The sequence below is a fragment of the Myripristis murdjan genome, chromosome 14 (genome assembly GCF_902150065.1).
Source record: "Myripristis murdjan chromosome 14, fMyrMur1.1, whole genome shotgun sequence".
Lineage (NCBI taxonomy): Eukaryota > Metazoa > Chordata > Actinopteri > Holocentriformes > Holocentridae > Myripristis > Myripristis murdjan.
Window position 1 is genome coordinate 13,662,176 of NC_043993.1, and position 27,539 is coordinate 13,689,714.

Below are 27,539 nucleotides of genomic sequence, written 5' to 3' on the forward strand. Positions count from 1 at the left end.
AACTGTAAGCGATTATCTTGATTAGTTTACCTTAAGGTCCTGGGACAGGCAGTAACTGGGAATAACTTTTTCTTGTTGATTTTTTGTTTGCTTTTCTCCCTCCCAGGTACCACTAGCTTAACCTGAAGTGCTGTGCAGGGAGAATTGCATTATGGATCAGCACTCTAAGAAATTACAGTTAGCTTTTGCGTGTTCATGAGACTGTGTGTGTGTGCACATATCAGAATGTGCACATGTTTTGCTGTGTTGGCATGCATGTGTGCGAGGGCATTCCTACATTGCAGTTAGAATATATTAACCATGCACAGAATTACCGAGGTCATCCCAGGTTGATGCAATATAAAAACAATACGGGACGATGGATCTTTCAGTATAGATGCTGTGTTTTTGCAGGATCGAGGCGTGAAAGAGGACGAGCTGCAGAGCATACTCAACTACCTACTGACCATGCATGAGGTAAATGCTAACTTCTGAGTTATGCAAGAGAAAAAGGGAGAGAGAGAGAGAGAGAAAAATGTAGTGAGAGAAAGAATAAGAGCGGGGAAAAGAGAGAGAGAGACTGGGAGAGCGTTGAAAGAGGGAGCGGGAGAGCGGTTGAGTGGTGCCGGTGGCGAATGCGAGTGTGCATTATAATTTGTGGGCTGGAGTTATGGTCCACTTAAACGAGCGAGAGTGTGACTCAGCCTCAGCGTTGTGACAGTATGAAAAATGGTGCAACAATGGACCGAACAGAATGTCCTCTTCTGTAACAATTATATCTATTCTTACTCTCAACCAACACCTGCTCCTCCTCCACCACCACCAACACCACCACCCCCCTCCCCACCCTCTCTGCTCTCTCCTCCCCTCTCTCTATCTTCTGTGTCTCTGTCTGCTGTCTCACCTGTTTCCATCTTCCTCTTCGCTGTACCCGCCCAACCCGCTAACGTCTCTTTGTCTCCATCTGCAAAAGGATGAGAATATCCACGACGTGCTCCAGTTACTGGTGGCTCTCATGTCTGAACACCCAGCATCCATGATCCCCGCCTTTGACCAGAGAAACGGCATAAGGTTAACACCCCCTCCCCCACCACTTTCTGGCACACACACACACACGCGCGCACACACCCAGACAGATGACATGACGCAGATGACATACAATGCCACATATTACTGACACGAGAGTGGTCACATGAAATATAATCAAGGTTTGTAATTTATTTACTATTAAATTTCATTTTTGAGGAGGCCATTTTATATATATGTATGTGTAATTTGAATTATACAAAGGGCAGTCAATCAAGCAAGTCAAAGGCATATTCTAACCATGCTTATTATTCTCATAAAGCCTGGCCAGTTCTGCTATTGGTTGCCATGGTAACTTTTTTTTTTTTTTTTTTTTTTTTTTTTAATTATTACCAGAGAGCTAATTAGTGATGTATCTTGTTTTCTCTTGTTTTTTAACCTTCATACCCTCTTAGTTCACTGCTTTGAAGAAAATTCAATAAGTACACATGTTGATTAATGTTGACAGTGCATGGTGTTTTTACCACTCATATGCAGTCCTGCCAACATTTTTTTTTTTTTTTACCCGCAATGTACACTATATGCAGCATTTAAAATGATTTCGCCACTGACACACATTTAGCTGACAGCTGTATGTCTGAACTGTTGCAGGGTGATCTGCAAGCTCCTGGCCTCGAAGAGTGAGAGTATCCGGGTACAAGCCCTCAAAGTCCTGGGCTACTTCCTCAAGCACCTGGGACACAAGTCAGTACCTTTTTGTCTCTGTGCTTTGGCGTCTCTAAGTTTGCTAAGAAAATGTATTTCAGTGAATTATAGAGATGAGAAAGAGTGTTTAAGAGTCCTAACTTTCACTTCCAAGAGTGGGAGAACACACTGCAGTAAAAACTACAGCAGTGCAGTCCTCAGCAAGACTGCTTTGCTATACTATTGCTAATTCTTGGGCTTACATGGGAGGTAAATGTGTGTATGTGTGTGAGTGTGTGTGTGTGTGTGTGTCTTTCGAGGTAATATGATCATGCCCAGGCGGAATAATTATTTTGACAGGGTGTGCTTGCAGGGAGGTGGAACCTTGATCAGCAGCAGTGAATGCTGGGGGATTTATTCATCCCATGTCACATGCACACCTCTCGCTGCATGACATGGGCGCAGACTGTAGCGCCGCACCTGAGCCCCGCGACTTCAATCCCCCACCTACTTAACATCTGCTCCAACCAAACAGCCTTCAGCGCTGCCTCTTCAAGTTTATATGTCACTTTAATATTTACGAAATATCAATTGAAGATCCAGACAGTAATGTAGTGGTGAATAAAAAGGAGTATAAAGTAACCAACTCCAGTCAGTCAACATGACAACCACATATTAGGGTTGAGTATTGGCAAGGACTTCATGATACAAAATGTGTCCTTATACATGGATCACAATATAATTTATATCATGCTACATTGCAAAAATCTAGAGAAGCAACTTAAAATGTAAAATGTAGATGTTATATAAAAATGAAATTCATAAATAATACATGTCAATACAGGGAGCTAGAGAACCAAGCAACATTTTTTAACGTAGTCTTAAAAGATGTTTGATTTGTTGAACATACCTTATTTTCGTGTGACTTACTAATGTGATGCTACCTTAATTGTTGATTGTTCATCTTGTAAAATAAATTTCAATAAAACCGATTTATTACATCAAACAGATAATCTCGATGACCTTAAATGTTCCGTTATGCATGAGATGGTGTATTCACAAGTTGGTCCATAAAAACTATCGCAAGTTAAGTAGGAGCTAAAACTTTGATTGGTGTGTTTCTGGAGGAGGGTGGCTGACTTAATACCAGCTCAAAGGCAGACTACAGCTACTCATAAATAGAAAATGACATTTTAATCACATCATAATGTAGAAGTTTAATACCTGTCATAACAGCAATCATCTGAGATGGCTTGGCTGGCTTACTGTGCCGATGTGTGAGAAAGGCAAAAAGAGAGAAAACATCATTAATTTGACAATTTGACAACTCCTTAACCCCCCTCCCCATTACTTCTGAGCCTCTGTTTGAAAAAAGATCTACGGCTAAAAGGGTTATGAATAACAATAAGTGAAACTGTAAATGTATATGTTAATACCCTCCTTTTAAAAGGTAATAACTAATTATCTAGTCATCAGAAACAAACTATCAACCGAAAAAACATTTACCACAGCGCTAAAAAAATGATTGGAACCAGCGCTGGAATATACTGAAGTATTGAACTGAATGCCGTACAAAGTTTGCTGTTTCTAGTGTACTGAAAACAGGCCAGGAGTTTTACATAAGCCAGGAGCATTATTCTTTTGTGTCAAATTTAAAACCACTCCAAGCTGATAATTAACAAAGTCCACTGGAGTCATTAGTCCTCACTGCAGCGTGAAGTGTGATTGCAGAGCACCTTAAGTAAAAGGCCTCTATGAGATTCAGTCTGTGCCTACTGGCAAGGTTAATATTTAAGGTTAATACTTGTTGGCCATATGGCAGTTGTTCCACTGACTCCAGCTAATTGTTGCTGTTGTTAATTTGCCTTCCTCTTTGGTGCCACAATAACTGACAGGGCCGTGTGGTTCCTCATGTCAATATCAGACCAATGGCAACCAGTGTCAGTTTCAGCTGTCAGATATTCAGTCATATGACTGACAAGCTGTGTGTGTGTGTGTGTGTGTGTGTGTGTGTGTGTGTGTGTGTGTGTGTGCGCGTGTGTGTGTGTGTGTGTGCGCGTGTGTGTGTGTGTGTCCCTGCAGGAGGAAGGTGGAGATCATGCATACACACAGTCTGTTCACACTGCTGGGGGAGAGGCTGATGATGCACACCAACACTGTCTCTGTCACCACCTACAACACGCTGTATGAGGTGAGTGACCATTAGGCAGCAGCTCATCAGCATGCCACGTTGTCATAGCAACGCACGTACAGTACAGTACGGTGATGACCTTGTAGTCTCTTCGTGTCTTTAATTGGCCGCTCTTCATCTTCTGTCTGTGTAGATTCTGACAGAGCAGGTCTGCACCCAGGTGGTTCACAAACCCCACCCTGAGCCGGACTCCACCGTCAAGATCCAAAATCCCAGTAAGTACAAATCACTGTGAAGTACATTCTGTGTACTGCTTCTTTGCTTCTTCTATATTTCTTTTGTAAAGTGTCTTTGAGTTCTTTGAAAAGCGCTATATAAATAAAATGTATTATTATTATTACTGTTGTCCGCACCTCTCCGTGTCTCCGAGTTTTTTAGTCGCCCAGTTATACAATGTGGTTTAAATGCAAACAACGAAACATGAGTTCAGAAGGCCACGCTGCTGCCATCTCTCTTTTCATCTCTCTCATACTCTCGTCTCCTCTTTTTCTCCTACTCCAAGCACTTCATCTTCTTGTTTTTCTTCTCATACTCCTATCTAACTCTCCACTCCCTCCTGCTCCACTCTTCTCTTCCCCAGTGATTCTTAAGGTGGTGGCTACGCTTCTGAAGAACTCCACTCCCAGTGCCGAGCTGATGGAGGTCAGGAGATTGTTTCTCTCCGACATGATAAAACTCTTCAGCAATAGCCGTGAGAACCGACGGTGAGAGCATGCATATATGTGCACTGTAGGCTTGCAGACAGTCAGAGAATAGTATAGAATGCACCTCAGGATAGACCCTTCATACTGCGTTGCTTTCAACTTGGATCTTGTTAAAAACAAGCTCTGACTTGTGAAAAAATGAACTGAACAGCATTAGAAATTTGGGTGCCATTTCAGTGCTCCGATTTGAAGTGATGTTAGAGCACAGAAAAACAGCAGAAAACGAATCGCCTTTTGATGTTTATTTTAATAATTGAATCTTGGATGAGTTTTTACTACATAAGGAAATGCTGCAGCATATACGTTTGGTATTCTCCTTGGAGGAAAAATAGAAAGTTTCTTCTACTTGTTGGTATTCACTTGTGGATATCCAACTTGAATATGCAGTCATGATGTCTGAGTTGACACTTAACACAATGTTGTTGCAGCTCACTCCATCATGCTAACTATCCATTTTGTGTTTCAAAAATTCATCTCAAAAATTCTACAATCAGTGTTGAATCAACAAATGTAACTATTTTCTAGACAGTACTCTAGATTTTCTAAGATTTCAAAATGTAGCAGTAATGCATAATATGATTTATTCCAGTGCTTACACAGATTTTGTAAAAACTTATAATGAATCAAAAGGTTTACATTTTGTTTTTGAATGAAATTATTAGTCATTGTTACATTGTTTATATATGTTGTTAACAAACTCCACTCACATACGGTTGTTTTGTGCTCCAGCTGCCTGCTGCAGTGCTCCGTGTGGCAGGACTGGATGTTCTCCCTGGGATACATCAACCCCAAGAACCCTGAGGAGCAGAAGATAACGGAGATGGTGTACAACATCTTCCGGATCCTGCTCTATCACGCCATCAAGTACGAGTGGGGAGGCTGGAGGGTCTGGGTTGATACCCTCTCCATTGCACACTCCAAGGTGAGAGTGGGACAGTTGTGGCTTTTAGAAGTGAAATTGTTGGGTTTGTTCATTTATTTTTCTTTAAAGGAAAAATCCACCTTAACAAACAGTGTTAAAAAAAACAGCCAGTGGCAATGTACCTTGCATTTCTGGGTTTATTTATCTATTATTAGTCATTTATTTATTTATTTATCTTCTTTAGTTGTTTTGGTAGAGTATTTTCCTGATCGTTGACCAAATGTTGCTGATGAGATAGAAAGTTTTCAACCATGTCAGTTTCATCAAGTTTTGGTTTCAGTCTTCCAAAATCAAAGAGCAAGGCCTTCTTTTTAGAGTCACTGTTTTCTACCAACATTCAACAATTACGCAAGCACAAATGCATGACAAAATAGGCAGAAATACCAATTTGTCCACTGACCATAACCTCAATAGACCAGAATGCAATGTAGCCACAAGATATGTTGCGTTTTGAGTAAAGGGCATGACTGTCATTTTTTTCTTGACCACAAAAACTCACTCTCTTGCTCTGCAACAAGTGTAAGCATGTTCTCTAGAGGCTGTTAAACAGCATTAGGAATTTACTAACTGAAGAAAAAGTAGAGAGGAGTGTGAGTACAGCAATCACAAAACAACCCCTGAAATGCACTGACCATTGCAGATAATGCATAATAATGATACACAAGAGTGGAATTTTCCTTTCAATCTCTTTTGACACAGTGCCTGTTTTCTTTTTTGTGTGCACATGCAGTTGTGTCGTGTGCTACTTTGTGTGATGGAATTCATGCTGAAAGTTTTGACTGATAGATATTGATTTTGTCAAATCTCCCTGGAGTTGGTTGAGGCCCTTATTTAATACTTGGTTGATGCTGACAACTGATTGCTCTGTGATCAAAATCTATTATTCTCTAAACCACCCTATTGCTGAGGTGGCATTGATTTGTAGCTATTGATATTTTGACTCTGTATATTTCAGAAAGTGAATAAGGACTTATTGATTTGTACAAGCTGGCTATTATTGATCATAATTATTTCTGCTTTTATTAGCTTATAATGCCTATGATTGGTAAATATTGATTATTAATAACTGATAAGCTCTCTGCTCTCCGTTCAGGGGTGGAAATTTTACTTGCCCATGTATCATATCATAAATACCATACATTATTATTTTATTATCACATTAGCCCATTTATGGTACACTTCAGGCCTTGATAGTGTAAAACATGAAGAGAAATTATGGATGGCTGTCTGAGAGCCTGTTGAGACTAATGCCCAAATTTGATCTGTTTATCCTTTGGTACAGGTGATCTACAACTCCCTAAGGAATCCGCGATGCAGAATTGTTCAAATGAATCATTGTTCACCCTTCTGTTCTGGTAGTTTAACCAAGCATCTCTCTGCCCTCCCACATAGGTGACCTATGAGGCTCATAAGGAGTACTTGGCTAAAATGTATGAGGAGTATCAACGTCAAGAGGAGGAGAACATGAAGAAGGGCAAAAAAGGCTCCGTTTCCACCATCTCTGGCTTGTCTGCTGCTCCTACCCCAGTTGTTAACGGCAACCTGGAGATTGACGACAACTCCCAGACACAGACACCTGAGAGTGAGGCAGAGTACAGTGAAGGGGCTGGTGGAGACTCCCGCAACCTCCTGGCAGAGGGCACAGTGAAACGCCCCAACGGAGAAGCCCTGACTACCGGGGAGCAGAGTGCAGGGTCCGGGGTGAGGGTGGAGGTTCACGACCTGCTGGTGGACATTAAAGCAGAGAAGGTGGAGGCCACAGAAGTGAAGCTGGATGACTTGGATCTGTCTCCTGAAGGCCTGGGTGGAGGCGTGGGTGGAGGAGGTGGAGGAGGAATGGAGAACGGACCTCTAGTAGAGGTTGATTCGCTCCTTGACAGCGCTTACTGTGCCGTTGTTCAGAAGCTGAACGGGAACTTGGCAACTAAAGATGACACGACGGGGTCAGGGGTCAGCATGGGGTCGAGCCTGGGGCTTTCAGGAGTTAGCCTGGAGGATGATGGCAACATGGGGCCACTCATCACGCTGGCTGATGAAAAGGACAGTGTCCCCAGCAACAATGGATTTCTCTTCAGTAAGGTAGGATGTAATGTATTTATTGGCATTGACTGATTAAGGATTTGCCAGTAGAGCAGTGCCTGAGATCGCTGCCTGAACCTGATGGGACCCAACTGGTCCTATTGGGTTGGATGAAATTTCTGAAATTTCGCCCGGTCAAGTCAGATTTTTAGGCTTGGGCTTTTTCCTACTTATTTAAACTTATATGGATCTTGGATATATGTTATGCATAGCTTAGTCAAGTAATTCATTAATGCTATTTAAAGGTGCATTATGCAAAGTTGTTGAGGGTTGACTGAAGTAAGGACCCTTTAGACTCAAATGACAACCATGTAGACTCAATCATCACATTGCATGCTTCTTATTCATCTTTTGTCAGTTGTCTAAAAGTTCCTCATTCAGTCGACCCATATGTATATGTAATGCATCCTTAAACTTGATTTTAAACTTAGTTTTTGGATGGATTGCTACAGCCGAATGTCAGGTTTGATTGAGGTTCTTGCTGGTGGTGGTCAGGTTCGTACTGAATTTGGTCAAAATTTCCGCATGCTGTAGTTAGATAGGATTCAGCATTTTGTTTTGATTGGTGAGTTGGGTTGGATTCAGACAAAATTTGCTAAACCAGACCTGACTAAAACTCTACTGTAGAGCCACTTCTTTCCCTCCTCTCCTAGAATAGAATCCCACTAAATCTTGTCTGTCTACTACTGTGTGTCTGCCTTAACTTTTCTGCTGTTGTAAATAAGCAACTTAGACTCTGAAGACTGCACACCAGATGTATCCATACTAATGAGTTTTTTATTAATGCTCATCCACTTGTTTTTTTCAATCTCTTCCAGGTGGATGAGAAGCTGCTCCCAGCTCTGGCAGCGACAGACCCCCTGGTGCTGCCCACCTCAGACCAGACCACTCCCTCTGGCCCGGTCCCAGCTCTCTCCTCCACCAGTGCCAGTGACGACCTCAGCCTTTTGGCCCACATGACTAGCTGTGGCTCTGATTTAACTCAACCGCAGAGTCATACTACTGGAGAACTTCCAGAGGATGGACCCTTCAAGATCCAGAGCCCTCTGGCTGACATCAGCTCCATCGCTGAGGCTGAGAGTCAAGCCCAAGTCCAAGGAGCCTCCAGGCCAGAGTACCCAGAGGGTGAGGGCCCGTCTGGGGCAGAGGGAGAGGCCACAGGGCTGAAGACTGGAGGAGACACAGCCAGCACCACCTCTGATACCGAGAGATCAGACGATGGGAAGGACAAGGACACCAAGAAGATCCAAACCACTGCCACTACTCAGGTGTGTTTATGTGTTTCTGTTTCTGTTTTTTTTTTTTTTTTGTCTCATTTCTCATTGCATGCTTGAGGTCTCTCTAATTCATTGCTCACACTGCAAGCAACTTAGTTGATGGCTTGCTCTTTTTGCTCTTCTGGCTGATTTTGGGGAGTGCAAAAGGCTCTGATTGCATCTATATAGTGTTTTCATGCAGCTACAATGTTGGGAACACACACATCTCATTTTTCTTGCTGTTTTTATTGAGTTTTATAATGTAATATTGCTTTGACAGCTAGTTGGCAAGTATAATGAGGTAGCATTAATCAAAAGTAAACCTAACAATAGGAGAATTACCATGAAGCTTGCCATTGTTGCTAATGTTTTATGCAACTATTCTGAAATCCTAGGTTTTTAACAATGTTTATTGGTATAGTCTTTCAAAAACAAAACTCTGAATGGCTGTAATCATGAAACAAAATCACATCCGCAGGCAAACAATGAAACATGCAAATCTGATTGACTGTTGAAAAGTAACACTGTAGCCAACTTTTTTCCACCGTGACAATCTTATTGATTGCCCACACACCAGCTGGTCAATTTTCCCTGATCATTGAAATGTAAGGATTGCGGGTGACTTGTTAATCATGTTGCCCGCAGAATGAACATGAGATAAAATATCATCTGGCTATGATCTTGATTTATTTCTGAATTAAATGCATAATTTTATGATGTGTTATTGACTGTGAGGGGGTTACTGAAAGCCCTGGTTGACTTATTCACTGCCCCCCACCCCTTTTGGCTGTGTCTGTTGTAGGCCCTCCATGGTCGTAGTGCGGCACAGTTGGAGCGAGACCTGCGTGTTGACCTGGGTTTCAGGGGCATGCCCATGACGGAGGAGCAGCGCCGACAGTTCAGCCCCGGCCCGCGCACCACAATGTTCCGCATCCCAGAATTCAAATGGTCCCCCATGCATCAGAGGCTCCTCACTGACCTGCTATTTGCCCTGGAGACTGACGTGCATGTGTGGAGGAGGTAAGCGTCATGGAGCCAAAATCATTTTAGGGTCAGCTGTTTTTTTTTTGTTTTTTTTTTTTTTTTTTGACATCACCATGTTCCATTTACACCAATGAAAAGGATGTCTCACTTTCCACACTTTTGTAACTGTGGTTTGAGACAACCCGATATTTCTCAACATAATGTGTGAACAGCAAGACAGTTGGGTCATTAGGCAGTCGTAATCATCACTTTATTAACGCGTACTGTTAAAACTAACAAACTGCTCATAGATGTCTTGAAAATGACACATCCTTTTTAGAGGTGTGCCAACAGATTTAGATGAATTTCAAAAAGGAGGGCAAAATAAATGTATTTCTATTTTTGTGTAAAATCAGTGCAACTCCTTTTCTTTCAGCCACTCCACCAAGTCCGTGATGGATTTTGTTAACAGCAATGAGAACATCATCTTCGTCCACAACACCATCCACCTCATCTCCCAGATGGTGGACAACATCATCATTGCCTGTGGAGGCATCCTGCCTCTCCTCTCCGCTGCCACCTCCCCCTCTGTAAGTGGCTCTGATCTGCCCCTCTGTGGTGGGAGACAAAACTGCAGTTCACCAGCCACTAATTAGGCATGACTAAGGCTTAATGGTGAACTAACACAAGATGAAGCTGCTAAAACATACCTCCTTCTCATGCTCAGGGAGCGGTGATCTGACATGAACGGATAGGCTGAAATATTTGCTGTGTCCATTACACTTTAGATCAGCAATGAGGTCTGAAGCCCCATAGGCCCCATTTTATACAATTCTCTATGTGTGATCCACAAATATAAAAATATGTAACCTGATTAAACTTTTAACACCGTTTTCTGGATTCCTCTGATCTCCTTCATGACTGTCAACCTAACATTTGATGTGTCTTGGAAAGTATTTGTACCTTAATTTAATCTACTTTTTAACCCATTAATTAACAACTTCTTCAGTTTGGTAGTTTGATAATCTGGTTATGTTAATCATCTTTCTTTTTTTCCTTTTCCTCTCTGTGTTACCTGTATTTTGTGTATTTCTGTCTCTGTTTTTGTCTGTTTTTGCATGTGCAGAGTTCTAAGGGTAGTGCCAACACTGTAAGTTGTGGTTTCTTCCTTTTTCTCTCTGTTCTACTAATACTCTGTTATGGTTTATTTATACCATTGTGACTGACACTAACCCTTGCCTGTCTAACATCCATAGTGTTTCTATTTGTTGTGTTCTTTTCCTGCTAATCAATACTCCCCCTTGTACTGTTCCTATCTACTGTGGTTATGCACTGAACTCTCTACCTCAGTTGTATCTATTTCTTTACCAAATAATATTCTAACGTGGGTTAGAATATTATTCTAACACTGTAACAAATAATATTCTAACATTGTTAGAATATTATAAAAAACCAGGGGGATGCAATAGATTGAAAGGCAAGGAGGTGGATAGGCAGTACCGTTCAAAAACATATGTTGGAGGTAAAAATATAGTAAAAATAAATATAGTAAAAATTTCATATGGATTAAAAGTATGAGAAAGAAAGCATGAGAGTTTTCCAAAAGCCCTTTTAAAACACTGATGATGGTACTGAGGGGGTTGCATCTGCTAAGCCTGTCCCCTTTGTATCAACACTAAAGAAGGCAGGAGGAGCCGGACCCCAGAGGGGGTCAAAGGGAGAGGAAGTGACCCCTGTTCCTGGGGGAGGAAGCGCAGGGGGAGAGGTGCGTAAAGAGCCTGGTACTCCCACCATCACCAGAAGAGCTAAGAGCACCAACCCAAGTCCTTCTGTCCTCACCCTGTGTGTCTGTTATCCCCAAATGTCTGTGCACACTTGCTCTGCGGAGCCTCTAGATGCTTGCACTTTGTCTACTCGTTCGCACCCTTCACATCCTTATCTGCTTAGTCAGGCGGAGACAGAGCAAGCCACATACTTGGTTTTATTTCAACTTTTCACACCTGTCACGTTGCCTCCAGATTTATTTCCAATGCGGTAACTGTGTACTTAGGTTGGTGCAAACATAAGGGGGCTTTATGTAGTTTTAGGCTAGCTGTACCTGTCCCCACACTGCTATTGTTACTGCTAATAGGCCTTGAATCCACACCACCACCGTCACTATCTCACTGTTCCCATTACCTGTGTGCCATCAGGCTATATTTTGTGTGTGTCGTCCTAAGCACTTCATGTTGCCAGATTTCACCATACATGTATGGTGAAATACTTCACTTACCAGCATGACACTCAAGGCTGCTATTCCTGTGTAATACAACAAGCCATGACTGTTTGGGTCATGGCCATGCAAGACCCAGCTGCATTTGTTTCCTAAAGGGTGTGTCTGTTCTTTACATAGAGAGGATACTATTTAACCACCAAGTGAATGAGAGAGCATCCAAGTCAGTGTGTCTACATGCTTATCATACATTCAGTAACTGGCTAGTGTGTATTTTTTTTCCTGCCCTTTCACAGACGGAGTTGGAGAACATCGAGGCGACGCAGGGCATGTCCTCGGAGACAGCGGTCACGTTCCTGTCTCGTCTTATGGCCATGGTGGACGTTCTGGTGTTCGCCAGCTCCCTCAACTTCAGCGAGATCGAGGCGGAGAAGAACATGTCCTCGGGAGGGCTGATGAGGCAATGCCTCCGACTGGGTATGTGTGAGTTTGATTTATTCAATCTTTATTAAAGATTTAAAACTATTATGACCGTGGAGGTAGACTCACAGAGAGGATTTCATGGCCCAGTTGAGAGGTATGACTCAGAAATTTTCAGAAGTTGAGCTCGAAGAAGATTATTCAAGGTTACACAAAAAGTGGTGTTGCAAATAGACTCTCGTTTTGCATGTTTTCAAGGAATTTGTTTTCCATCACTGATCTGACATCATATCCCTCCTGAGTCTACCTTTGAAATTTGATAGTATATAATTATCCATCTATATATTTACACACACACATTTGTGTGTGTGTGTGTGTGTGTGTGTGTGTGTAAATATACTTCATATGTTCACACATATGAAGTATACACCTTTTTTAGTTGCATCAACGTAAGCTTGTGCGGTTTGGTGATTGGTTATGTATGGAATGTGCAAACTCCTAAAAACAAAGACATGCTTTGATTTACAGACAGGTTGTTATGTTAGTACATACAAATGGACAATGGACAATTGATTAATTGATTAATCAGCTGACTGAAAATTAATCTGTCACACTCTCGGTAATCAAACAATTATTTGATTCATTTGTCAAGTAATAATGCCAAATATTTGTTGATTACAAAGATCACTAAAATGCTAAGATTTCACTTTTCTCCATTCATATCTTTATAAAATTATTAATTATTAGTTTTTTGGCTGCTGGTCAGACTAAGGAAGCAATTTGAAGACATAACTTGGTACTCTACTAACTTCCAGTCAGCATTTGTCATTATTTGTGACACATTATAGACTAAATGTTTCATTGGTCAACTGGTAAAATAATCAATAAATTAACTGACCATGATGAAAATATTCATTTGATGCAGCCCTAGTATATATCAGTAGTCAGTTTGAAATATTAAATCAGAAACAATCTGTGAAATTCATAACAGAATAGATCAAGAAATCTGAAAGCCCCTCCAGTGCGTGATACTTACATTTTTTATCCCCGTCTCTCTCTCTGTCTGTCAGTGTGTTGTGTGGCGGTGAGGAACTGTCTGGAGTGCAGGCAGAGACAGAGAGATCGGGGATGCAAGTCCTCCTTAACCAGCAGCAAGTCACAGGACAGCCTCCACAGTGCCTCCACAACCAGCAAGGTACCACACACGCATAACTGCACGTGCACACATGGATATACGCATTTACACATACTACACACACTCTACACAACACAAAAAACACGCACACTCACCACACCACAATTGGAACTGTCGCTCTCCTCTTTAGCAGGATCCAGACAGACTCCTGCAGGATGTAGACATCAATCGCCTTCGAGCTGTTGTCTTCAGAGATGTGGTAAGTGTGTGTATATCTGTGTGTGTGTGTATGTGTGCATGTCTTGTGATGTATAATTGTCTGAACACAGCTACAAAGACTTGAATGCCCTTGCCGTTGACTTTCCTCTCTGGCTTTTCATGTGGTTTACCATTGTTGTTTTTACTGTGTGTTATGTGGCTACAGGATGACAGTAAGCAGGCTCAGTTTCTGGCGCTGGCGGTCGTCTATTTCATCTCGGTCCTCATGGTGTCCAAGTACCGGGACATTCTGGAACCCCAGCGTGAGATTGGCAGGACCACCAGCCTATCAGGGAGAAGCATCCGCCATGAGATCAACTCCCCAACCAGTACAGGTAATTCTCTTTGTTTTGAGTCCTGCAACATCAGTGTAAGAGGGTAATCTTGGATGAGCCAGTGATGAGTCATCATGGTAGCATTGGTGTTGTGCATTCAGAGGAGCTTCAGTCAAATAATTACATACTTTGTCAATAATATGAGACCATTAGAAAAATAAAGTGAGGGGGAGGGTAGGGGTGGGGGGCGGAGGTAGATGTATTGCTTGTTCATGTAGTGAAATAAAAGCTGAAAAGCAAGAGGATCTAGCTGAGAATGGACTGTTAAAAAGAGACATGCTGTTTTGTAATTTGTTGACAGTGCGTTGCACAAATGGCTTTTATATTGATTTTTAATTATAACCACGGTGTATTGCTGTGAATTCAACCATTATCTCTCTTTCCTCCCTCAGAGCACCCGTCCTCATCTTTCTCTGACCGAGACAAGCAGACTCCCACCCCTGTGGACGACTCCCCACGTGCCGGCCTCCCACACACAGACTCGGGCATCGGGGAGGAGGGTCATGTGGCCGGATCGCTGAACGGCTCAGAGATGGGTCTGGGGCTCGGCCTCGGCCTGGTGGGGAGAGAGACGGACAGAGACAGAGACAGAGATGGTGGAGGAGGGGGAGGAGGAGGGACCGATCTGCTGTGTAGTCTGTCATCTGATGTCAGGCGGTCGCAGGAGAGTCTTCTGGATTCTCCCCACAACCCCAGCTCCACCCCCAACTCGGCTCAAGCCCCACCCTCCTCCATCTCCAGCATCAGCCAAACGAACAAGGGCATCAATGTCAAGGTGCGTCTGTATGTTCTTCCACATGCGGTCTTTTCTGTTAGGGTGTATCTCTTTTTTATTAAAAGTCATTAGTAATGTGGATATAATGACTGAGCAGGTGGAGGCAAATAATAGAACAGCCCTCACAGTGTAACTAGTTCAGAAAATCGCATTCCTTTAGATGCAGCCTTTAAATCCAGGAGAAGACCGGACTTAACACAGTATCACAACATCCAAAATCCCAGATTCATATCGCAGTATTGATAATTTATCACTATTTCGCCCAGCCCTATGTCTATGCATCCCTTCAATTAAGTGATAAGAAATTTTAAAATGAGTTAAACATTAGGCAAACCATTAAACTATTTATAGCCTTGTGTTAACACCTTTTTGTGTGTTTTAAAGCTTGGTTTATATATAGTAATCACCACCTTGGATGTTCTCTCGGCCTTACAGGAGATCCTGAAGAGCTTGGTGGCTGCTCCAGTTGATGGCGGGGAGGTGGGACAGGAGTCGGGGCCGACGCCCTATCACCCAGACCCCGCCCTGAAGACGCACCCCATGCTGCCCATGCAGTTCCACTCCTTTGACAGGTCAGTCATGCTTTCTGTGTATGGCCTACAGGACAGAGAAACACAAAGACATTTAGGCCCAAGCAGGATATCAGACCACAATGGATCAGTGCACCAGTGTTTTTGGACAGGACTGTCCTTTCACAGAGACGTAATGGTATCTGCATTTGAAGACTGTTGTTTCAAAATGCAATACATTCATTTGAGTGGGAAAGGTGACTTTAAATCCAGGATTATTGCAACACACAGATCATTCTGCTCTGGAAAACATCATGCACAAAGGTCTTACAGTGACTCATACCTTTTACAGTCACCCATAACATGCTTCACTTTGATGCCAGCAATTATTTCAAATGGTGAATATAGTCATTTTTTAATGAAACTTGTTCCATGGATAATGCACAGATAAGACCCGATTTCAGCACAGTGACTTATGAGAAGATCAATTACCAAGATATCTGTGTTTTAGTATTCTGGTTGAGAATTCAATTTTAAAAGGAGGTTAACAATGAATTATTTTCAGTAAGAGTGATACCACAAAAATTAAACCTTACCGAAAGCAAAATCAGTGTCAATAATTGCCGTCTTGATTTATTGGTTTTGAGCTCAAAAGTCTTGTATCGGTCACAGTTAAATATTGCCCTCATAGTGGGACAGCTCCTATGCTGAGATGCAGAGATTGTCGCAGAGTAATAAAGTCATCAGATATGACAGGTAATGAACCCCGAACAGAGGTTAGATTTTTTCCTCTCCCATCCAGACTGTTAACATATGGACTCTCCACTGAGTTATTAACAATATATGTCCCCTACGTATCTCTCAGTCTCCTTGATCTTGCTCAGTGACAGTCCTTAAGAGCTAAGTTATTGATTGAAGACCGTGTGCATAATAGATCACAGCTCCATATCATCTCTTGGGTCATCCAGCTGCCTTTCAAACTGTCCAAATACAGACAGACCTCATGCAATTGAAAGAGGCAAATCAATTCATGTCATTTCTTGGCAGATGCATACTGTATCAGGTACCAATAAGCACATCCGTTGCACACTTTCACTTATAGATACATCAGTTCTTCAGCCAATATATTCTGCTTACTTATATATACTTCTCTCCTTTTTTTTTTTTATAATGACACTTATATTTCCCTGTATGACTCATAAACAGCCCAGAGATGTGAAAAAAATGAAAAAAACTTCCACCATCTTGGGGCTGTTGTTTTGAACACTTGCACTTCTTTTTCGGCTGTTGGTACTGCTGGTGATAGAAGACACAAATCTTATTTTAATGTGCCACATGATATATGTTGCCATTACCTATATGTTCATGGTCTTGCCCACTATGTGGATGGAATTAAACAAGTGTACTCCTACCTTTTTAGGTGTTTGGATTGCATTATTTGAGTGGAGAGAGCTACAGCAAACAGAGCTGGACAGTAATTCAGTATTATCATTTATCATCATTTATTTCAGCAGAATCATGCGGTTAGGCAAATTAGGCATTTTAAGGAATACTGGGTTCAATTGGATGAACACAAATTATTTAACATATGATTTTACATACTGTATACAAGTAATATGATGATATATATATTTAGTAATAGAATTATACATAAACTTAAAAAAAAAAAACAACAACTAGGGATGCATGAAATTGATGTTTTTGCTGATATCTGATATGCCAATATTTTCCAACTTTGGCCAGTTGCTGATACTGATATATGCACATATTTTTTTTTACATCATTACGTCTCTCCTGAAGTGGAATTAACATGTTATTGTGGCTGCTCTTATCATGATGGCCCACAGGCAGATGCAGACATAAAATAATATTGCTTTTCAAAATGCATACTGGATACTCTGTATTCACTGGAGCATTGACCATGTAGGCATAATTAAAGTGTCAGTGTCAATGTCTCAGTTTAAAGCCGGTATCAGCCAATACCGATGATATGATATATATTGTACATCTCTAAGACCTTATCAGAATATTGACTTCAACCATATGGCCCAGCCCTAGCACGCATGCTCACACATCCAGTCTCAGCATCATCTAGTGTCTCACTGGGGCCGATCCTGTGTGTGCATCCTCACAGACTCTGCCTGCACCAACAAACACAGATGAGCTCGTTTTGTGGTACTCTGTCCCGAGCATCTATGAAGTGCACCATGTATTCTCATTGGTGTGTCACGTGTCTGTTTTGCCCCTCAAAGGAGCGTTGTGGTGCCAGTGAAGAAGCCTCCTCCCGGCAGCTTGTCGGTCAACACAGTGGGCACACCCACCACCAGCGGAGCAGCCACTCCTGGCAGCACACCCAACATCTTTGCTGCTGCAACTGCAACACCCAAGAGTATGATCAACACTACAGGTGAGGGATCACACACATCTGTAAACTTGTGTGTGAGACACACATGGACACAACGAGACACTCTCTCACACATGCTAACAATGATTTGCTATTTTGCTGTTAATGTTCCTCTCAAGCCTGTACCTTTTAAGGATATTTTTACTCCTGTGAATTATTTTTTAGCTCCAGAACAGCAGCTAGACACCTGCAGTATGACGGAGGTGTTTGTCTGAAAAGCCTCCAGGAATTCAAAGCCTGTGAGATGAAGCAGTGGTGAATTTCTTCTCTTGATATGCCAGACTTTAATGCTTTCCTCCACATAAGATGCGGTCCTTTGACAGCCAGAATAAGCTAAAATTGTAATAAACCCAGCCAATAGTATCTGCAAATTCATCATTTGTACTAGCTTATTTAAAGCATGTGCCAGGATTTGTAATTTCCCCCCCCCCATATACAAGAAAACATTGAGTAGTTAATTTAACATTGTTTGCTGTGCTGGGCATTTCTATAAACACCACACACATTTGGTATTTGGTAAGAGTTATTATTAGATACAACTTGGCCCACATTTCGCATTAAATGAGAAGGAATGATAGTGTTTCAGTGCACTATTACTGTACATACTTAAATTAAAAAGAGGGCACCGATTTGACATACTGTCTGGTGAGGAGAGAGACAGAGAGCCTGGAAAACTATTTTTCTGTTTCTGCTTTGTTTCTGTGCTTGAGTAGCACAAATATAATACAGCTAGAGTAGCAGATCACAGTTGGGTTAAATTTAATACAGTGATTGGTAAGAGGTCATGCAGATTTTGTTCAGACTGCAGGCAAAGCGGATTTGTTTCTCAAATCAGATCTTTAAGACAGACTGTCTGCACTGTTATTTGCAAGTGATCGGATCACCAGACGTCCAGACATCACCAACCTCTCTGCATGGGTTGCTGTGGCAATGACATCGACGTCAGTAACAACATACGCTGGTGACCTGGCTGTGCAACACGGAAGCAGGGAGAATGTACAGAAGCCTCCCCCCAAAGTGCCAGCAGGAAGTTTATTACAGTGTCTCTGCTGGAAGTAGCATGACTTCTTCTGGATTTGACGTTGTTGTGTGTTGTGTTGCGAGTGATGCAAAAGACAAAAAAGTTTGAAATCCTTTTTGAAATGAGCAACCAGAATGGCTGGGCTGGGATGCATCTGTAGAACTTCGATTGGAATCACATTTCAAACCCCCTACTCATCAGTTTATAGCCACTCAGAGGTGTTTCTTTGCATCATCATACTGGGCAGATTCATTGTTAAAATGTCATTTTGTACTCAACCGGTCAGACATTACAGGCAATACATTAGTAATGGACAGGGAATGGATTTCTTCACTGGAAAGTATTCTGCGTGAATAAAGCTATTTTCACAAACAAGAGCCATTACCAGAAGACACGCAACTGCTTTTCTCAAGAGACGCTATCGGAATTGAGTTTGGTCACAACTGATCAGTAACATTAAAATGATTTCACCAGCTGATCTCTCTCACACTTGATTCGCTCATTTTCATCACTGTGTCTGTCTCTCTGTGTCCTCTACCCAGGTGCCACAGACTCAGCCTCCTCCTCCTCCTCCTCTTCTTCGTCGTTCGTCAACGGGGCCACCAGTAAGAACCTGCCAGCGGTGCAGACAGTGGCGCCCATGCCAGAAGACACCATGGAGAACATGAGGTTAGAGGGGGACTCCTGTGCCACTTGCCTTCACAATGCTCCCCAGCGCTTCAACTGCTCATTTACCTCCTCAACCATTTATTCTCTCCGCTTCCTCCTTTCAGCTGTTTTTTCTTCAATTTCTCCATTTTCTTGGACGTCTCTCCCCCCTGTCATTCCATCCATAGTATCACTCAGTCCCTTATATCTTCCGAATCATTTTCACAAGTGCTTCACTCTCACAACTGTTAGTGATAGATAAGTTTTGTCTGGCATGGGTAAATATGTTGTTTCTGTGCTCTCTCACACACATAGATGCAAAGACTTTCCTTAGCATTATTTTAATATTGTGTCAGTCTTCTTCCCCACTCACTCCACATCACCTCTAATTACTCCAGGTTTACTAATTCCCTCTGTGAAAGTCAACAATCCAAGTTCATGTCACAAAATATATTTGACTAAGTGTAAATAAAACAGTCATAAATGTAACTTGTTGTGTTCCATCAGTGTTTGCACACACTGTAGCTGTCTCGCACACTCACCAATAAAATATTAAACAGTTGAAAAATCCTAGAACATAATTATTTGTATGGCAAACTATAATATTTTGTATTATTGTATTGTTGCATCTCTATTTCTATCTCTATCTCTATCTCTATCATAGCATAACTCACACATAATAGATAGTATTGATTATGTCTTTAGGTGTGTGTCTGTGCGAGTGTGTGCGCGCACATTCATGAGTGTGTGTGTGGATGTGTCCCTTAATACGAGTGCATGTCTGTGTGTGTGTGTGTGTGTTTGTGTGTGTGTGTGGTTTGCATTGCAGTTCCTATTGTGAGATGGAGCAGTGTGCACTGCGCAGCGGTCAGACGCCCCCTGAGCTCAAGTCTTTTAGCTCTCTGGCAGGCTTCCAGGCCGCCCCCCGAGATGCAGGACAGTGTTTTAGGCAAGGAAGACACTCGTCCTGCCCCCAGTCTTCACCACGCACCCCTAATACGCCCAGCCACTAATTAATGTTTCCAGAATGCCATGCGAGAAAGGACAGACATCCTCCCTGACAGCCTCAAAAATTAGACTCAGTTCTGGTTCAGGCCTGCTGCTTTAGGTTTTGTTTTTGGTGCAGCCACTACTGTCTCTTCTGGCATGGCCGTCTTCTCACAGTAACCCCGACCTCCAGATCAGACCTGTGTCAAATTCTATTTGCAAACAGTGTTTCTTTGCTTAAGCCTGCTTGAAGTGCTTGTTTTAACTTTTCTGCAGCTTCTTTTTTACTGTCCTGTATGGCTAACACCATCCATCTGGCACTCCAAGCAGGTTAAAAGAAAATGAAGATTTGTAAATGCTCCGGCCCCGTTCACATTAGAGCTAAATGTTGTTGTCCCTCCTCTTTTTTTTTGTACCTAATCTGGTCATTTTCACACTCAGTAGGATTCTGAATGAAAGCAACATCTACAGTAGTAGTAATGAGTCCTGCTCAAAACAGGTAGCAACAGTTGAAATTGACTGAAGTTACAATGCATATGAGCCTGGCTCCGCATGCATGGACAGGAATGGGACTTGACAACCAGTAGTTGATGTGAAAATACAGCAGTAACTCGGCCATACATGTAAGTGTTCTCACTCACTAAATGTACGTGTGTGTATGGATACAGAACATAAACGACTCCAGTTCATAACCTCAGTTGTCAAGGCCCAAGATGCTAATGTGAACGGCACCCAAGTGACCCAGGTCTGCTCCAGAAACCACATGCTTATAATGCAAAGAATACACACTGAACTCCACGGCCATCTTGGCTCCATACTTGTAGTATGCTCTACAGAACGCTGTACTCATGCTGTTGACACTTCCCTGCCTTCTCCTCCGCATTCCTCAATAGAGTATAGGATAGACAACAGCACAAACATGCTCGTGCGCACACACAAATACACACACCCACACATTGTTTTCCACCACTAGATCTTGTAGCATTTGCTAACACAACTTCAGCTTGGCAAGATATTACCTGGTGCAGTCAAGCGTAAGAACAGTTTTTGGAGGTTTAGCATTTTTTTTGCACTTCCAGCTCCACTCGTGCTACCACACATTGTTTATTATCTGCAAAAGACTAGCCCTTGATCTTCATAGCACCATTAACCCTTCATCTCCTGTACTAACCCAGGCATAGTGCTTCCATACCAAACCATAACTTCAAGTTTTGCTCTCTGCAACTTTGTTTTTTTAACTCTGCATCATGCCTTTTGCATCTTCTGTGTCCGTACTTCTTTACTGACTTAATTGACTTCTTTTATTCCTTTCTCTCTCACCCTTCTCCATGTGCCCTTCCCTCTCTCTACCCCTTATTTTGTCATATGTCCTGTTTTTCCGCTCTCCTGCCTTTTCTCTCTTCTTTTCTCTGGCCTTGCTGTCTTTCCCCATTCCCGCTTCCCTTTTCCTTCCTCCTCCTGTCTTTTTACCGTATGACATTGTATGTTTGCCCTTCTCACATTTTGTTCCTCCATTTTTTCTCTCTCACCTCCCTTCACTCCCTTATTTCCCTCTCCCTCTGCTTCCCCCCCACAGTATCACCACCAAGCTTGAGCGCGCTCTGGAGAAGGTGGCCCCCCTGCTGAGGGAGATTTTTGTGGATTTTGCCCCGTTCCTCTCCAGGACGCTGCTGGGTAGCCATGGGCAGGAACTGCTCATAGAAGGTACAGGTGCTGTACACGGCTCCTTTATCTCTAACTGGCGTCTCTCTGTGGAGTCCTCCCATTCACTGTCCCTCACCGCAATATGTGAGTGAGTGAGTGAGTGAGTGAGTGAGTGAGTGAGTGAGTGAGTGAGTGAGCGAGTGAGTGAGTGAGCAAGTGAGCGAGTGAGCGAGAGAGAGAGAGAGAGAGAGAGAGTGTGTGAGAGAGAGAGAATAAGCTGGCTGCCTCACTCATTCGTCAACAAGGTATGAAGTCAGTTGTATTTTTCACCATTAGCAAACAGCTAGCTAGCAAATGAAAGCTTTGTTACTTCAGATTATGTGTTAGTACCAGTATTACTATTACGGTATAGAGCCTGACCGATACTGGATGGGTAAAAAACTTCCAATAACAATATTTTGTCAACTGTTTTTATATACATAATACATTTTTAGTAAGGGTTTTCATAAAAATGCACCTCTCTATAATTGGTTTTTGAATTGATTTGAGAGATTGACAGAATTTCTGAATGTTTTTACTAGCCTTTAAGACACCACAGCAACAAATAGTCTATTTGCATCCTTTTACAACAAACATTAAACCCTGGATGGCTTATTAACACTTCAACTAGCCTACGATACATTATAGTCTGTCTTTTTCCATGCTGCTTTCTTCAGTTTTTTTTTTTTTTTTTTTTTCCTTTTTGGGGTGATTTCTCAACCTCCAACCATGAATCAAATACGTCAAGTTCCCTAATCAATTAAACCCAACGATCAGTATTCAGAAATATTGGACCACAGAATTGACCAGTTCACAATTGGGCATTACACTAATTTGCATATAAGCTAATGTATATGCTGATACTGATGTATCTGTGGTTAATTTGGGCTCATATTATCAGCCAGTCATCATATCGGTCAAGCTCTACTGTGTGACTACATCAGGCTGTGTAGATTGTGCTAAATGTGGTGCGTCCCCTTCCTGTGCCCACCTGCTTCCTGGTGTCCTGTTTACGTGATCCACTGTCTTTATGTTGATCTGTAAATCTCTCCCTGTCCTTTCTAAACTCCGCCTCTTCCTCCTCCTCCTCCTCCTCCTCCTCTTCTGCTCTCCTCTGTCCTTCTGTCCTTTCCTCCTGTCCTTTCTCCTCCCTTCTCTCCTTCTCCACAGTATGTCTGTCCTTTGTGTGGCATGCTCTTTTGAAACTGAATATGACTATATACTGTACACTGCAGCTATAACATCTGATGCTATAGTTTCTTCTTTTATGGCATGTTTTGACTTTGAGTGGGGTGTGTGTTTGTGTGCCTGTGTGTATGTGTGTGCGTGTGTGCGTGTGTGCGTGTGTGTGTGTGTGTGTGTGTGTGTGTGTGTGTGTGAGTGAGAGAGACAGAGAGGGAGAGACACCTGACTGTGCTGTGTGTCTCTGTGCTGCAGGTCTGGTGTGTATGAAGTCTAGTACGTCTGTGGTGGAGCTGGTAATGCTGCTCTGTTCTCAGGTTGGTTTTCTTATCACTTCTTTCTTTCTTTATCTCCTCATCCATCTGTCCCTCTGTCTATCTTAACACATATGAGGATGGGCATTTTTTCTCCAACCCAGTAACTTCTTATGTTTATCAGTCATTCCCAATCAAATAATATTTTCTCATTTGGATCGCCTGGTTGTAAGTGAACTCAGAGCTGTCTAGCTGTAGACCCACCCTGCTGTGTAGCCATCATGGCTGACAGTGAGCGCATTGCAGATGAAACATAATATCAACTTGTACACTCCATTCCCAAATCAATATCCAGGCACCGAACAAAAAGTATTTTCCTAAGGATTCACGTCAAGGTTGAATAATTCATTGAAATATTGAACACAACAGTATGACCAAATATCCAAATCGCAGGAGTTGCAATGTTTTTTTTTTTTTTTTTTTTAATTATAAATGATGTGTTGTGTCCCTGGCGTTCGAATTGCATTTTTTGGGAAGCAAAAATCACAAAAACCTCGTCATCATCATCATCATTGTTATTATTTGTTTTTTCAGTGAAAATTTAAATTAGGATGCAAAAGCGAACACTCCCACAAAAATTGTGAAGCATATTGCAATCACAGTATCTGTCAAAATAATTACACTATGATTTTTTTAAACATATCATTCAGCCCTATTTCACATACTTGAAGTCGTCAGTTTGGCTTTTAAACATTAAGCTTCATGAAAAAAATACAATTTTTTTCTCTTTAACGTTATAATAGTTATAATAGTTAATGATAATATAAGCATTAAGTAAGTATAATAAGTAAGTATAATATATATGTCAAATTAAATCAAATCAAATTATTTTTTGTTCCTTCACAACAATATTCAGTTGATTAAAAACAAGACGGCACTCACCAGCACAAAGCTTTCTTTCCTTCTTTAATGTTCTTCATTGTTTTAGCCCGGCTATTCTCTTTGTGTTTTCATTTGGCCGGATGCTGACTGTCCTCAATTGCTCTTGTCCTTGGAGGAGCTCTTCCTGTCTTTTCGGTTCTCACACCCTCAGCCCACTCTTCTTTTTCCTTCAACTCCATTCTGGTCTCCTCTCCCTTATTTCACTCTTGTGCTTACTTTTTTCTCAGCATGGTCTTCATTTTTCCAGCTCCAATTTGATTCGTGCTGTCGACACTTCTGCTCTCCTGGTCTCCTAGATCCATTTTAACTCACTGTTTCAGTGACAGCTGCTTTCATCTTCTACCACTCTCCACTTCGCCTTCCCTCTCACCACTCCCTTCCCTCTCCCTCTCCTTTGCTCTCCTGTCTTACTTCTTGTCAGCATGTATAGTATTACACCAGGCTCCGGCCTCGCCTGCCATTAGGGGCTCAGGAGAGCGAACCTTAGCCCAGATATTGATCCTCTGGATGGGCGAGGTAACCGGAGACGCTCCCACGTGTCCTTCACAACCATCAGGACCAGTGGAGCTAATGGAGCTCTGATCGTTTGGGGCTTTCAACCACACTCTTAGCCCGCTTAGAAGCCTGGAGCCTCATATAAACGCATACACTCGCTTAAAACACTCCCATGCACTCACATGGGTGCAGTGTCATTGACACTTAGGAAGCTGCTAATACCTGTGTTTATGCTGCACTGAACAAAGATTTGTTGGAACATAAAATTTCCTTTATTTAACCAGGGTAGTCACACAGAATAAATCTCTTTTATAAGTGAGCTCTTTTTAAAGACAGAACAAATGAAAAACAATGAACATAAAAACATCAAGTGCAGATCCATGCCATTCAAAAGCCTGTCAGTGACATCAGCATACATAATGAATTATTTTGTGTTAAAATCTGAAATTGGGATGAATTGCTTGGGTTTTCAGTGTTTCTACGGTTCATATAAAAGGTGACTGATCATTGTTACAAAAGGCTGTGGAGCCTGATAATGGATGAACGTAATGATGAAACAGTATATTTGCTCTTGAATCAGTCAATTAAAAATGTATGTATATGCCTGTATGTAAAAGTGCCTGTACATTGTGATATATTAACGCTGTTGATTCCTCCTGCAGGAGTGGCAGAACTCCATTCAGAAGAACGCCGGACTGGCCTTCATTGAGCTCATCAATGAGGGGAGGTAATAATAAACACTTTGATTCTGTTGTCAGCGCCATGATAGAGCCATAATGAGAGCCTTGCTTCAACAAATGTACAGTGCAATGTGTTTAATAGGAAATCTGGCAACACTTTATCTAAAGCGTCCAATGTTAATATTAAACTTAGTGTCAGCTGAGTGTCAGTTTAGTATAAATGATAAGATATAAAGTTGGTCAGTTCAGCATTTACACTGGACAGGTTTATATGAAGTTAAACATCAAGATTGACTCGGCTGTGAAATTCAGCTGATATAAAGATAATAAGTTGAATATTAACACTGGATAGTCTGAATATATTCTTGTTGATTTTTTTTTTAAATAAAACATTTATGTGGGATCGCTCTGTGTAACGTTACAACCAGGAAATGCCAAGTGACATTCATGAAACTTGGATCATAGCTGATAATTCATCCATGTAAAATAAGGTGTTTTATGTTGTTTTTTTTGTTTGTTTGTTTTTTTGGTAACCTCTTAGTGACATTAATGTTGTTCATGTGAATCAGCCATTTTAGATGGTCTTGTTGATTTTTTGAAAATAAAACTCTCCTCTAGAGGGCTGCAAGCTAGTCAGGGCAGGGTAGATGTGAATTGTTTGTGTTTGTAGATCAGCCAATAGGAATGCTCTTTCTCTCTGAAATAATCCCCTGATTGGCCGAAGTCTCCCATCATGGGCTAGATCTTAAAGCCTGAATGCAGAGCCAAGAGGAGGTGCAGCAGTCTAGTTTTCTCTCAGACCATTTGAATTACAATATGCTGAAAGGTTATTATGGGATCTCTGCCCAATGACACCCAAAAAAAAAAAAAAACTGCCTAGCTCAGCTTTAATATCTGTAATCTTTGTTCTCTGTAACCCCCTTCACCTCCTAATGTATTTGCTTTGTCCTTCACCAGACTTCTGTGCCATGCCATGAAAGATCATATTGTGCGCGTTGCCAACGAAGCAGAGTTCATCCTTAACAGACAGAGGGCTGAGGATGTACACAAACACGCTGAATTTGAGGTGCGCACACACACGCACATGCCACCACTCCTGCCTGTTTCAGAGGGTTTTAATTTGATGCAGATTTAGTCATGTTGTATTAACTCCATCCATCCTTATGGTGAAAAAGCATAAAAGAATGATAAATTCTTTCAACCAACTTGACTGAACATTTCTAGTCAGAGCGTCAATATTGCATATCACTTCAAAGTGTGCAAATACTACCAACTGCATAAAAAGTGAATTTACTGTGTGAATATAACAGGATTTGAGGACACACATCTGAAAACCTAAACAGATTTCGATGTTTCGTCATCCACTCAGCAAACAAACCCGTCTCTCTTCATCACTATCTAATTTCTCTCAGTTTCACTCTCTGCAACCTCTCTGTACGTCTCTCTCTCTCTCCCCTCCCTTTCTCGTGCAGTCTAACTGTGCCCAGTACGCTGCCGACCGGAGGGAGGAGGAGAAAATGTGCGATCACCTCATCAGTGCCGCTAAGCACAGAGATCATGTGACGGCCAACCAACTGAAGCAGAAGATCCTCAACATCCTGACCAATAAGCATGGAGCGTGGGGGACAATGTCACAGAGGTGAGCGCGCAGCGTGAGGAACAGCGTATCAAATTATACCCTGTCATGAGGTATTGTTTGTCAGATTGTCGGATGTGGCTCTGGCCATTATCAGGGGTGAGCGCCTCGGTAGAAAACTGCTCAGATACGAGAGGAGAGGGGTGGGGAAAGGTCAGC

General features: G+C 42.0%; 1 protein-coding gene across 4 annotated transcripts in view; it reads left to right on the forward strand.

Moving 5' to 3' along the window:
* nbeaa (neurobeachin a) overlaps positions 1-27,539 on the forward strand; it is a 115,418-nt gene that overhangs the window by 68,150 nt on the left and 19,729 nt on the right. For 2 of the 4 annotated variants that reach the window (XM_030068808.1, XM_030068809.1), the window contains exons 15-41: positions 394-456; positions 953-1,050; positions 1,657-1,749; positions 3,772-3,880; positions 4,014-4,095; positions 4,461-4,584; positions 5,314-5,506; positions 6,899-7,585; positions 8,404-8,853; positions 9,644-9,861; positions 10,241-10,394; positions 10,931-10,954; positions 11,486-11,569; positions 12,313-12,493; positions 13,507-13,631; positions 13,762-13,830; positions 13,996-14,164; positions 14,557-14,939; positions 15,375-15,511; positions 17,701-17,855; positions 19,416-19,542; positions 20,351-20,470; positions 22,085-22,212; positions 23,629-23,690; positions 25,727-25,791; positions 26,702-26,810; positions 27,217-27,383. In XM_030068808.1, coding sequence (XP_029924668.1) covers positions 394-456; positions 953-1,050; positions 1,657-1,749; positions 3,772-3,880; positions 4,014-4,095; positions 4,461-4,584; positions 5,314-5,506; positions 6,899-7,585; positions 8,404-8,853; positions 9,644-9,861; positions 10,241-10,394; positions 10,931-10,954; positions 11,486-11,569; positions 12,313-12,493; positions 13,507-13,631; positions 13,762-13,830; positions 13,996-14,164; positions 14,557-14,939; positions 15,375-15,511; positions 17,701-17,855; positions 19,416-19,542; positions 20,351-20,470; positions 22,085-22,212; positions 23,629-23,690; positions 25,727-25,791; positions 26,702-26,810; positions 27,217-27,383 — 4,376 coding nt within the window. The remainder of the gene's footprint in view (positions 1-393; positions 457-952; positions 1,051-1,656; positions 1,750-3,771; positions 3,881-4,013; positions 4,096-4,460; positions 4,585-5,313; positions 5,507-6,898; positions 7,586-8,403; positions 8,854-9,643; positions 9,862-10,240; positions 10,395-10,930; positions 10,955-11,485; positions 11,570-12,312; positions 12,494-13,506; positions 13,632-13,761; positions 13,831-13,995; positions 14,165-14,556; positions 14,940-15,374; positions 15,512-17,700; positions 17,856-19,415; positions 19,543-20,350; positions 20,471-22,084; positions 22,213-23,628; positions 23,691-25,726; positions 25,792-26,701; positions 26,811-27,216; positions 27,384-27,539) is intronic. The other 2 variants (XM_030068810.1, XM_030068813.1) reach the window with 1 other exon arrangement.